Source organism: Anoplophora glabripennis, unplaced genomic scaffold, assembly GCF_000390285.2.
Source record: "Anoplophora glabripennis isolate ALB-LARVAE unplaced genomic scaffold, Agla_2.0 scaffold59, whole genome shotgun sequence".
Lineage (NCBI taxonomy): Eukaryota > Metazoa > Arthropoda > Insecta > Coleoptera > Cerambycidae > Anoplophora > Anoplophora glabripennis.
Genome location: NW_019425991.1, coordinates 473,457 through 487,609, shown reverse-complemented (window position 1 = coordinate 487,609; position 14,153 = coordinate 473,457). Strand labels below are relative to the sequence as shown.

The following is a 14,153-nucleotide window of genomic DNA, read 5'->3' as shown; positions in this document are numbered from 1 at the left end:
AGTTGCGCAATAAATCAGTCTTCCCAATGAATATTTTAAAATAAATAATTTGCGTCATATAAAAAATGTCTAATGAAATATTGCAATGGGGTTGACTGTTTCACTCCTTTATAAAATACGCCAATGATCGAACAAATATTGAAAAGTTGTCATTTTATTAGTAGAATGCTCATACCAATTTTCGTGTCTCTAGCATTCCCCATGTTAAAAAGAAATGTTTAATCTTTAACCCATGTTAAAGAAAGAAATTAAAATGTGAATTTCAATCCCCTCCTTTAAGGGGGTATATCGCCTCAAGGGTGCAACTTTCATACAAGGTATTTTTACTTCAATCCTCTTATTTTTGTCTCTACATTCACTGGTACCAGTTTTGCTACTTAATTTAAAAACACCCTGTATACAGGGTGTTTCGCGTAAGAACCGACAAATAAGTTGTATCTGTCGCATCGATATTAATTTAATTTATCGAGCTACATTTTCTCGTTCACATAAAATGCTTTTATTCGTTAGAATTTGTTGTTTATTATCAACAAGATTTTTACGTGGTTTTTGAGATACTCGGTCTCAAGTCGTACGTAATTTATATTAATGACGCTTTTCCTGCACTTGTGAGAAAAAATTAACAAAAGAATTGTATGTAATCTCACTGCCTGTTTTTAATTTGGATCAAGCTCTCATACGCTTCTAACCCATTAAAAAAATAACCCATTATTAAAAATAAACGATGTATTAACATTTCGTGAAAGAAAGATAGCTCGCTTTTTTGTCAAATTATTTGGAGAAAAGTCCTCCCCTTACCAAATAAACGAAACTGAAAATTCTTGAAAGGCACCAAACTTTGCCTCCTTCTTGCCAAATAGGGTTCAAATCTGGAAGGTTTGCCGGGCAGATCAATCAAAATCGTCGTTAATTTTTTTATTGTTATTTTTTTCTAAAGAAAGACTTCTCTAATTGTATACGAGTTGTAACTAAAATGCTTGGCCAAATCTTACTGGCTGTTTCTAAGATGTAAATACTACAATATTAGACCACGTCAAAGTAATTTTTTCTTACCATTTCATCGAGATATCTAAAAAAACAGCAAGAGAGAACGAAATCAAATTATTTCCTTGCCTTCCGTTATTTGTTTTGCCGGTTCGAAAAATGTTGGGAACCGCTCGCTTATCGAGTTTTCCAGCCGCGCGGATCGTCGTCCGTCCAATACTTCCTTCACGCGTATAACGCGTCGTTTGTCAATGTAATACGAAACCGACATAATTTCGTCCCTCCGATTTGGGGAAATGGGCGCATTTGCGGATGCTCCCGTCGGAAATGGCGCTGTTAGAGGAAAACACCCCTTCCTGTGACCCAAACTACCCCTGAGCCCACCACCCTTAGAACTGTACCGCGGTTTTGACGTTTGGGTTCGATTGTTTGCTTCGCTTACACGTTTTTTTTCGTTGCATTGAAAATATCAATAAGACGAATAATAATTCGAATGAAGTGCATTTTTGCTGTCACCTTGTATATTGTTCATCTAACACACTATAAAAAAACCTTAATAAAATCGAACGTGAATTAAATTTCGCACGCGCCTGTGTTAAATTTAACAGAAAAATCTAAAGCCTGCAATTATAATTAATTATTCCATGAAAAAAATATTTTTATTTAGAACGTTTTTTGTATTGTTGATGTTGCCAGAGCTATGGAATAATAAGTTTTAAGTAGAACACCTTCTACAGTATCTACAGTTTGTTTATTTAGTCCATATAGACCAGGAAAGGAAACATTTTGAAATTTATTAATTACTGGGCGTGATTTTTTTGTTGGAATGATAATACAAAAGGTGTCTCATCAAATTGGCCATGAAAAAAGTATAGAGTCACTGTTTTTTATCAACAAATAGGTAAAAAAATCGTCATTTTTCGTTCTACGCGTTATTGTAAAAAAACTATTAATCTTAGCAAAAATGTTCAACAGATGATTTGATCTAGAGAAACTCATCTTTAAAATGAGACGTTATAAGTTAAAATTGCTTTATAAACAAAAAAGTTATTGCAAAATTAAACGGAAAAACTGCTTTTTCTTTAATTGTTAATAACTTTTTAAATAATTAATAAAATCTTACCAAACTTTTCCAAAATGTGAGTATTTATATCCTTAAGAGATGTGCAAAAGATGGGCTCGATCGGTCAAATAGTTTTTGCAAAATTCCATTTATTTATCCCATTTTTGCAAAAAAGGCCCATTTTCAAATGACTATTCCGGGGGCAGGGTTATGACTAAAACATTCTTTTTGGGTTCATTTTCTTCGAAGGGACACCAAGTATCCTCTAGTTAAAAAAAATAAATTTTTTTTTCAAATTTAGTTGTATATAATTGTTACCAAATAGAAGGCACTTTTTTCCCTAATAAACAAATAAAATAACTCCGCGGTTTTTAACTTTTGAAAGAAGTTATATACACCATTCGAAAGCTCGTAAAAAAACTTACACATTGAAAAAAAAAGTTTCTACGACCAATAGGTCCGGAGTTAGCAATTTTTTTTTTAAATCACAGCAATTTGTTATAAACATTAAGATCTGAAATTTTAACATTTTGTAAAAGAAGGTTTAAACTTTATGCCCTGTTAATTTTAATTGAATTTGCCCATAATTGATCAATCCAGAGCCCGTCAAAGTAAGAGTACGCGGCAGTAGCCCTTCAGGGAGTGGTGGTTGGGGATCTTCCTGTCAACCAGGAAAAAACTGACAATGTCTAATTTGTAATATCTCAGCTACTATGTAACGTAGAACCTTCTTTTTTTAATTTGGGGTAGCTCGACGAAAAAATTACTTCTAAAAATTAGGTCTCCTAAAAATGAATTTTTTGAAAAAATTTTTTTTGGCATTTTTTTTTATTTGAAATGTTTTAGATAACAGTTCTCAATAAAAAAATGTTGTCAACATTATTTTAACCGTTCATAATTAATTTAACCCCCTCAACCCCCAAAAAAATCAATATTTTTATATATTTTTTTTCATACTTTTTATATAATAATGGATTTTGTATATTACTCCAGTCGGGTTAGACAAAAAAAAGGGCTTAACCGGGAAAAAATTAGGGACCACAATTTTATTATTCTAACCTTTAGGGGGGGTCAATAGTAGTGTAAATTCAGAATCGCGACTGAATTCCACCTCTGCGTCAGCCGCCATCTTGAATTTAAGGAAAAATCGTTTTTGCTCAATATCTCGGCCATTTTCAACTTTACAACAAAAATGGTAAGGACTTAAGTTGTTGCAAATGCGATTTCCTACAACTTCTTTTATTACAAATTTTATCGTGCGATCGATATTTTTCAAGTTAAGGGGGAAAATAGTGACAAAGTATAATTATTGAATTATCTCGTTTGTTATTGACTTTACGACATAAATGTACATAAACAAAGTTGGAAAGAATTATATTTTCTACAATTTTGATCTCTTTGATTTTTTCGCTACTACCAACATTTAAGGTCCTACGCTTGCGGAGACGTCAGGCCTATGGAATGTTGATCCCTTGAGTTTAGTTAGGCTTGCCATAGGCGTAGGACCTTAAATTTTGGTAGTAGCGAAAAAATCAAAGAGATCAAAATTGTAGAAAATATAATTCTTTCCAACTTTGTTTATGTACATTTATGTCGTAAAGTCAATAACAAACGAGATAATTCAATAATTATACTTTGTCACTATTTTCCCCCTTAACTTGAAAAATATCGATCGCACGATAAAATTTGTAATAAAAGAAGTTGTAGGAAATCGCATTTGCAACAACTTAAGTCCTTACCATTTTTATTGTAAAGTTGAAAATGGCCGAGATATTGAGCAAAAACGATATTTCCTTAAATTCAAGATGGCGGCTGACGCAGGGGTGGAATTCAGTCGCGATTCTGAATTTACACCACTATTGACCCCCCCCCTAAAGGTTAGAGCAATAAAATTGTGGTTCCTAATTTTTTCCTGGTTAAATGAGAACCCGACTGGGCTATATTGATTAAAGGATTAATTATTTCGTAAAATTATTATTAATATATTTATTTCTAATTAGTATAAAAATATAAAAAATATTTCCATAGATTACAGTATTTTTTTTTACAATTCATTATAAATTTCAACTTCAATTTGGGGGTTGAGGGGGGTTAAATTAATTTTGAAGGGTTAAAATAATTTTGCCAACATTTTTTATGGAGAACTATTATCTAAAACATTTCAAAAAAAATGCTAAAAGGAAAATTTTTTCAAAAAATTCATTTTTAGGGGGGTAGGGGGTGGTTTTACAAGAGTAGAAATAATCCAGAAGTGATTTTTTCGTCGAGCTACCCCTAATTAAAAAAAAAAGAAGGTTCTACGTTACATAGAACTTGAGATATTACAAATTTGACATTGTCAGTTTTTTCCTGGTTGAGAGGAAGATCCCCCGCACCACCACTCCTTGAAGGGCTACTGCCGCGTACCCTTACTTTGTAGGGCTCTGGATTGATCAATTATGGGCAAATTCAATTAAAATTAACAGGGCATAAAGTTTAAACCTTCATTTACAAAATGTTAAAAATTCAGGTCTTAATGTTTATAACAAATTGCTCTGTGATTTTTTTTTTAAATTACTCGGGACCTATTGGTCGTCGAAACTCGTTTTTGTTTTTTTACGACCTTTTGAATGGTGTATATAACTTCTTAAAATCGCGGAGTTATTTTATTTGTTTATTAGGGAAAAAAGTGCCTTCTATTTGGTGACAATTATATACAACTAAATTTGAAAAAAATATATATTTTTTTAACTAGAGGATATTTGGTGTTTCTTCGAAGAAAATGAGCCCAAAAATAATGTTTTAGTCACAACCCTGCCCCCGGAATAGTCATTTGAAAATGGGCCTTTTTTGCAAAAATTAGATAAATAAATGTAATTTTGCAAAAACTATTTGAACGATCGAGTCCATCTTTTGCACATCTCTTAAGGATATAAAAACTCACATGTTGGGAAAGTTTGGTAAGATTTTATTAATTATTTAAAAAGTTATTAACAATTAAAGAAAAAGTACTTTCTCTGTTTAATTTTGCAATAAATTTTTTGTTTATAAAGCAATTTTAACTTTATAAAGTCTCATTTTAAAGATGAGTTTCTCTAGATCAAATCGTCTGTTGAACTTTTTTGCAAAGATTAATAGTTTTTTTACAATAAAGCGTAGAACGAAAAATGACGAATTTTTGACCTATTTGTTGATAAAAACAATGACGCTATACTTTTTTCATGACCCATTTGATGAGACGCCTTTTGTATTATCATTCCCAAGACTTTCCAACAATAAAATCACGCCCGGTAATTTTTACGAGTTCTCCATGATTTTTCACCTTTATTTCTTGGTCTAATACAAGATTTAGACTGTTAAATAGTTTGAGGCTAAAAACGAAACGAAACAATTTTTTTCTGGTAAACTCTAGTTGGTACTTCAACATAATTATCTTATTTTTGTTTGAAATTATCTCTCGAACGGGCCCCTCGAAGGTTAACGCGGCTCACCTGGGAAGCAGACGCCGCGAACCTTATTGTGCGATGCAAATTTTCATATCCTCCGATTGTAAGCGTTGCGGAAGTCGGTAATATCACACGCCGTCTAAACTATAAATATGGATTAGGCTGCTACGTACGGAATTCAAGCAGGCCGTGCTAGAAGACGACCCACTTTGTGGAAACTTTCTTTTCACTCGACCGCAACGAATGACAATTGGATTGAATGTACCAGTGGCGGCACCAGCCCAATTTTTTAAAAGCAATATATAAATAAAAATTAAATGCTGTTCGTTGGCAAACGCCAGTGGCGGCTCGTGGTAAATTTTGATAAAAGTGAATTAATTCTCTTTTTAGAAAATATTACGTTAGTTAACTTATTCTGTAGAATTTGGAATACAACATCGGTTTGTTCAAAAATCATTGTAAAGGTTTTTAAGAAGGAAATGAAATTTTCGTCCAACAACAATTGTTTTAATCCACAAGCGGACCCTAAAGTTTGTTGCTCATTTAAAAGATCCTCACTATCCGATATGAAATCAAAAACCTCAATAAGTTTCTTTTTCAATAAGATTTGACCGTAAAAACAGCTCTAGAAGAAAAATTCCAACGAGTGGGAGCATTACTTGGAATCCTGTGTTGCATTATTTTATTTAATACGTCAGATCTTTCAGTAGATTTGGAAAAAATGACGAAAATCCGGAGATTTGAAAAAAATTCTCACTTTAATGCCGTTGCAAGCTTTACTTAAAACTAAATTTAATCTACGTGCGTAACAATGATTAAAATCATAGGTTTGGGTTTTAATTTATTTTTTAAGTAACATTTTTCAAATTCATTAATTAATAATTTAAACAAACTGTCTGCAACTCTCCCACTTGTTATGTAAAAAACATTATGCACATCATCAAATTGCCAGGATAAAAATTCGTCATAAATTTTACTTTTGATAATCGAACTAATACTCTCAATTAAATCGTTTTGAAAGGTTTTAGACGTTCCCGAAAAAACAGTGGCATTATCTAAGAAATTCTGCAATTTTGAATCGTATGTCTTGAATAAATTTATTAACTCTTTAAAGTTCCTTCGATTAGCAGAATCCACTTTTTCATCATGTTCTCAAAAAGAAATTTGAGATGATAAAAATATTACTACATCGATTAGTCTATTTAAAATATCTCTATTTTCACGAACCTTCTCATTATAATGATGTATTTCCGTTTTGTGAACAGAATCTAAAGCGTTCACAATATTCTGTTTACCGAACATTTCAAATTTAATACGAGACGAAATATGTTCTTACGATTTTTCGTGTCGAGGCCTTTCATTAAATTTTTTAAATTGTTAAAATCGACCTTGCCCCAAACCGATAAATTATCATTAGTGAAAAATAAACATTGCCAGCAGTATAATTTATTTCTAATAGTTGACGCAGTTAACCAGTCGCTTTTTTTGTAACTATTATCGTTAAATCCCCTATTTTGTTTTTCACCCACTGCAACTAAAGACGGCAAAGAAGGTGTTGCCCTCGATTTCTGTTTAATTATGAGCTTTTCATTATAACTGAGACTACTAAATCCTTTTAATAATAAATAATCCACAATTTCCATGCAACTAAAGAAGTTGTTGAGGTTATGTTCGTTTTCCACACTCATTTTATTTTAATAAAGTTGTGTAATGTCAATGATTGTTTTACTATTAATTATGATCGTCTCGCAAAAATTCCTAAGAAACACCATGAACACCAGTTAAAAACAGAAACGCGCGTAATCACAGTCAACCAATGTTTTTATTACGAAATTCAAAATGCAATTGCGATTGCGATCGCCGAGGAGATAGAGAAGAAGGGCTATATTGAAAGATACGCTTGTTAAAAAGAGATGGAAGGTGGCAACAAGCCTCCGTGCCCGATTGGTTAAGGTCGAATGTAGATATCGTGCCATTCTTTCAAGGTCACGCAACATATAGCACACTGGTAAATAAAGGCTTCACGCTTGAGAATGTTAGCTGACAGCAACTATAACGCGAATTCGGAGGGCGCGAAAAATAGTGAACATATAAAAATCGAATATTTACGTACTCGAAACTACGTACTACTTAGTAGGTATGTACCTAATTAGTTGCATATGAATATGAAAACAGATTTGTACGAAAATTTCTTAAATAATATTAATTATATGATGTAAAATAAGAAAACTAACAGAAAACTTTTGCAATACTATCAAAAACTGCAGAGGAGGCTTAGCCAAGACACCAAGATTTTGCTGGTTCTTTGTTTTTTTTTAATTCCGATATTTTCCAGGTGGGAAGTTTTAATTAGAACACCCTGTATGTTGTAATATAGTGACGATTGTAAGTTTCTTTCTATAACCGGAAAGAAAACGGACATGTCTATTTCTTATGGCGGTTAACGGACAGTTGAGTTTAGTTTATGTCCTGTTTGTGTTTTCTAGAACAAAACAAAAACAAAACTGAAACAAACCCAAAACTCTTGTTTCCATCAAGCGGGCTACATTTTGTTCGAGTTTTGTTTTTGTTTTTGGTCCTTTTCCACTGGTTGTCGCGAGGAAGTCAGAACACATTTTTCCAATAACCAGCCAACATGTTTAGAGAATATTTTTTATTCTTAGTTATGGCTGGTTTATACTGAAGTCCTTGGAAAAAAAGTGTGTCGCACCTCGAACTCCATCGATGGATATCTGGGAAACCGCTCTAAGGATTTTTTTGAAATTGTGATGGTGTGATACGGACCGTGGGGCCCACCAAGTTAAAATATTTTTAAGGTCATCGTACTTCCGGTTACACCGGAAGTCGATACTAACTTTCTTATTTTAAATGGAACTCCCTGTATATTATTGCATTTTTGGAAACATCATCCATTTTTAAGTTGAAAACATATAGCACACTCCATACTTAGGATTGACCGTTTTCGAGATATTTCGAGTTTAAACAAAAATTGACAGATGCAGACTGTCAGCAAAATTTAGTTTTCCCGGTTTATTTTTTTTGCAAATTGGACATTTTGTAGAGAAAGACCTACTGTATCGAATTTGACATGAAAGTTTTCCAGTTTTTATACATGGTGGTCAAAAAAATTTTATCGAATATGAAGTTCAGAATATGCGGAAAACACGAAATTTTTAAATGGAAACCCCTAATTTTTTTGCAATAATATACAGAGGGTTCCATTTAAAATAAGAAAGTTAGTATCAACTTCCGGTATAACCGGAAATAAGATGACCTTGAAAATATTTTAGCTTGGTAGACCCCACAGATATCCGTCGATGGAGTTCGTGGTATATGTACGGTTAAAGTGTTTACTTGGTTAGTTTGAATCCTAGCCAAGCAAACACTTTAACCGTACACATATATATTTTTTAATAGCTATAATTCATTAATGATTAAAATATTGTTTTTGGGAAGAAGAAAACGCCAACATAGATATTGGGTTGGATCACTTAAATAGAAAACACAACACGACCGTTTCCACTAAACAGACTTGAGTTTCAGACCACGTCGAAACCTTTTGATGTGACCGCTTTCGAGCGGGATCCGAAAAACAAAACTCCAACTATCGCAAAACACGCCAGTCTTCAAAAAGTTTGCGAAAGTTGCAGTTCTGTTTTATTCGACAGTTTGTGTTTTGTTTTTGTTTTGTCAGTTTAGTGGAAAACCGCCTTTAGAATCAGCATGCGCCATCTATTGTTTGCTTAGTGAACTGTCTAGTAAAAACATTTCACATTAAAATTAGAATACTGGTCGAGTGTAGTTGGGAAATCCCCTCAGACGCTTTTAAAAGCATCCTTATCGATACTGACGATTTTAGCACTCTCTAAACTATTTTAAGTCAGGCGCTACCCCCGTCTAGGGTACCGCAGACTTTACAGAACGGATTTACAGCTGGCCATTAGACAGATGGTCTCTCCCGTCTATTAATTTTAGAATGTTATCTTCCCTACCTGCTACAAAGCGGACGTGACTGGAAATGGCGGATTTCCGAGGTGCTGCTGGTTTCGAAATATCCTGGACGTCATAAAATAATTGACGAAACTGGAATTTTTATATAAAATAGATATATACGACAGAGATCGCTTTTATACTTTCGTTCCCACTCGTTTGTTTTGTTCTGAAGAACAATAACGTATTTCTTGGTGTATGGTACATAGTTATTTATTTTTTCAGGGTATCAGAGACTTTTCCAAAATAGGCCACTACGACAGGACGGTGCTTATGGCCCTACAAGCAGCTGAAACCCCCGTGAGGTACGGTTTGTCCGAGTGGGAGCGCTTGGTCATATACAAGACCCCACAAAGCTTCGAAGATGACGACTTGCCCAAAGGTGAGTTTTTTCTTGTCCATTTTCTTAAAAAACCGAACAGTTCACCTTGAAGTTCATTGTGGGTACTTTTCTAGATAGTGTTTCTGGTTTTTCGTATTAAATACAACTGACGGAATAAAGTGGGATTATTTTTTTTATGGGTGGGGCCCTGAAAAGTCGTCATTTGGTAACTACAGATTTTTGATACGGTTGCATCTTCCAGAAAAATGTCTTAAGGATTTTTTTATTGAAAAAATAACATCGTAGTCATGGGTGCCGTCAGAAAGTTTTGCAAGAGGGGCAAAGCTGACTTCTATTATAAATATATACGAAAGAAAAATAAAAATGAAGACAAACAAAACATATACATAACAAAATTAATAAAACAAAAAACACTGTAGGTTTGTTACTCACAAAATGTCAGTTATGTCATTAATGGAAATTTATTATTTTACTCTTATTGATCATTGATTGTAGTTGTTTATTTAACTTTTTATTTCTTGTTGTTACTTCAAGCAACTATTTTTAATAAACATCAAAGGTGTATAGTGTAAACTGGGTAAAAAAATCGACTATTTTTTTTTGAAAGATATATCGAGAATATCATTGAGAATGACAAAAAAAATATCGTGAGAGTTTGAGCCCTTAATATTAGTTTTAAGAGGTCTATCATCGCTAGCTTCGATTTTTTATTCTAGATCCCATTTTTGCGTCAAAACTGCAAAACAATCGAGGTAAAAAAAATTATCTACGTATATTTTTGAAGGAAATTGAATGACCTACAAAAAAGGTCTGATTGAAAATTTTCGGAAGACGAGCCATTTTCATGTAATTAAGTGTTGAAACTTGATGTTTTTTCGATTTGACTTTTTAACTTTGGAATTATGTAAATAACCAACAAATTAATATCTGAAACAGAACAATACAGATTTTCAAAGAAAATTTAATGCTCTACAAAAAAGGTCTCTTAACATTTTTACATAAATGTACTACTTCAAAAGTTATTTACGATTGAAGTTGAAGTAAAAATTAAATTTTTGTTTTTTTTTTCGTTTTGGACCCAATTTTTTTCACTCATTGGAACAAATTTATATTATACATCATCGACAATTATTATTCTATCAATATAATCACCAAAAATATCCAAAATTCATAACATATTCAAACTTATTCTCGCTCAATAGCTGTTTTTTCTACAAGAACGTAGTTTTACTGACTCAAAATAATTTTAGAAATAACAATTATGTAGTTTCACCATTGAAAATTATTTATTTACAATATTGTATACATTTATATGAAAGAAAAATCAGAAAAACTGCATGATTGTTATTTTTAAAATTGTTTTGAAACAGAAAAACTACGTTCTTGTAGAAAATTGAGCATTGAGCGAGAATGAATTTGAATATATTATGAATTTTGGATATTTTTGGTGATAGAATAATAATTGTCGATGATGTATAATATCAATTTGTTCCATTGAGTGAAAAAAATTGGATCCAAAACGAAAAAACAAATATTTAATTTTTACTTCAACTTCAATCGTGAATAACATTTGAAGGAGTAAATTTATGCAAAAATGTTAACAGACCTTTTTTGTAGAGCATTAAATTTCCTTCGAAAATATGTACTGTTCTTTTTCAGATATTAATTTGTTCGTTATTTACAAAATTCCAAAGTTAAAAAGTCAAATCGAAAAAACATCAATTTTCAAGGCTTGGAAACGACTCGTCGGCCAAAATTTTTCAATCAGACCTTTTTTGTAGGGCATTCAATTTCAAAATATATGTAGATAATTTGTTTTACCTCAGTGGTTTGGCAGTTTTGACGCAAAAATGGGACCAGGAATAAAAAATCGAAACTAACGATGATAGACCTCTTAAAACTAATATTGAGGGCTCAAACTCTCACGATATTTCAAAAAAAATGTATGTAATGTATGTATTTTTAAATGGAACACCATGTATTTTACTGCATTTTTGAAAGCACCGGAAAAAAATTGGTGAACTTTATTAAAGGTTCTACATACCTAGGACTTAAAAAAAAGGCGTATAGACGATTGTCTGTTGTTTTTGAGCCAAAAATAAGTTTTTTTCAATCAATTCTTAGTCATATGTCATATCTTTTAAAAAATGCAATGTACTACAATAAAATTTGGAGGTAAGTTTTTGAGTGTGTAAATTTTTGTTAGTTTTGGGAAGTGATTTTTTAAGGTTAGAATTTCTGCATCTATTCGCTCATTTTAATATAGAGGTTCATAATGGGGTACTTTCATTCAACTGCAAAGAAAATTGACAGTTAATTTGAGGGATACAGACAGAGACTATCATTGCTTACACCAAAAAATACCCTTAATGCAGGAAAATATACTTAAAATGTACAATTTAAATAAAAATATTTACATCGACATCCTAAGCTTATTAGGTAGTAATTTGAATTTTTCATTTATTCTGGTGTCCCAAAAGCGTTATTTTTAATTCGGACTAGATATTATTTTATTAAACAGATTCTAGACATAGTCTTGTTTATGCCTGTCCGTATCGTTAATAAATTTGGCAACAATGAAGGTATCGCCCTTAGTGACGTCACAACACATATTTTATTTTTTTAGGACTTAAACGAGATTAAAACGAATGAAGAAAAAATACGAGTTCCACATTTTTTCACCTATTTTCATTTTGTCGTGTAGTTAAAAAATTGGAAAATTTGTAATTGCTGAAAACGCATTGTTTTCGAGAAAAATGCAGTTGAACATTATTTGAACAAACATAAAACATTTTGTTCGCTGTTTGTTTAAATTTTGCATTGTAATATGCAATGTATAATACCGTAAACATAACCTAAATAAAAGTGTCACAGGGAACGATCGTAACTAACGACACCTACAAGATACCAGAAAACTACAACACTGACGTACTAGAATCATCAAAAACTTAATTGTACCAAATTTCAATGCTATACACTGTATTCTGCAAAAGATACAACTAAAATTTATTACTCATCGTCTTTGGTGGCCTTTATCTCAAAAAGAAAAGGCAATAGACACATGATCATAGAAAGAATCGTCTTACTTAATTTTGATGTTTCTTTTCTGTTTTAAAAAGTGAATCGAAACAAAAAGAAAACGCCGAAAAGTTTGTAATTAATTTTTTATTTGAAGTAAGAGTAAGCTGTCTAATCCGTAGCAAAAATTATATATTTGTTCGTCCACCAAAATACGTCATTTGACAGTAAATGCAATCTTTATCAATTTTACGACGATTATTTCCTGGACTATCAGGTCCCTTGGTGCGGACATCCATATTTGTGTAATAAATGAGAGATCAACGACGGAAAACCCCTGAGAGGAAGTGACTCACCTCCCCGGTTTTCCCAACAATCAACGCGGTTGGGGACTTTGATAAGCAAAGCATACTTATTCGGTTTTCTGTTTCGGTTTCAGATCCTCGTCAGTGGACCCGCGACGACGTCGCCCAATGGCTCAGGCACGTCACCTCCCTGCACAAACTACCGGAAGTGCCCCCCTCCAGGTTCCTGATGAACGGGAAAGCGCTGTGCCTGATGTCCCCCAGCATGTTCCTGAGCAGGGTACCTCTTGGAGGCAAGCTCCTCTACAAAGACTTTCAGCTGAGATTGTGCGCTGCGATGTACTCCAGAACTTAAAATAATAAGTGACAAAGTGGGTCATAATTTTTGGGGAGCGGTGTATCTAGGGTGTATAAGCTGCGCGACAGTGTTTAGAACTGGGAAGTTACCAAATTTAAGTATTATGTTTCTACCACGTCACGACAGTTCGGTTGGTTCCTACAATAGAGATAAGAAAAAAAATAAATAAAACTTCACCTTAGTCTCCATCTACCTCATTTCCGTTAGTTTTTGTATGGCAGCGTTGGTTCTGGGATGGTGAATAGTATTAGCGATACCAAATGTGTGGTACGAAGTAGAAAGTTGGACTGAGCGTTGTTTTTGTAATATATGTTTTGATTTTGTATATTTTCCTGCTAGTCATGTAAATAAATAATTGTGTAATTAAAAGAGCTATTACGAAGTGTTGTTTTTCTTTGAAAATCTTTTGGAGAAAAAATATTTAAGAATGTAAAAACGATTTGCAACTGTGTATTTTAAGTTTTACTCGAAAATTGGGCTTTTTTTTTCGAAAAACATAAGAGAGTAGTAATTAGAAGAAAATTGAAAGACGAATCCGAAAATATCATGGTTGTTACCGTAAAGAAGTGGCGTACTACTTTATTTAGAAAAATATGCCACCAATACCCTGTATCTCCGTCACTGGATCATGCAAAATTTTAGGAAAAGCCCTCAGATTTTGGACAAT

The 14,153-nt window shown here is 32.7% G+C and overlaps 1 protein-coding gene across 1 annotated transcript; it reads left to right on the top strand.

Moving 5' to 3' along the window:
* Positions 1-9,536: 9,536 nt before the first annotated feature.
* LOC108906607 (SAM pointed domain-containing Ets transcription factor) lies at positions 9,537-13,868 on the top strand. Its single transcript, XM_018709913.1, has 2 exons — positions 9,537-9,844; positions 13,263-13,868. Exons 1-2 carry the CDS (start codon positions 9,661-9,663, stop codon positions 13,481-13,483), a joined length of 405 nt encoding a protein of 134 aa, XP_018565429.1. The 5' UTR covers positions 9,537-9,660; the 3' UTR covers positions 13,484-13,868.
* The last annotated feature ends 285 nt before the right edge of the window (positions 13,869-14,153 follow it).

Coding starts and splice junctions, on each gene's coding strand:
- LOC108906607 (XM_018709913.1), top strand. CDS start 9,661: ATGGTACATAGTTATTTATTTTTTCAGGGTATCAGAGACTTTTCCAAA. Junction 9,845..13,262: donor AGATGACGACTTGCCCAAAG/GTGAGTTTTTTC, acceptor TTTCGGTTTCAG/ATCCTCGTCAGTGGACCCGC.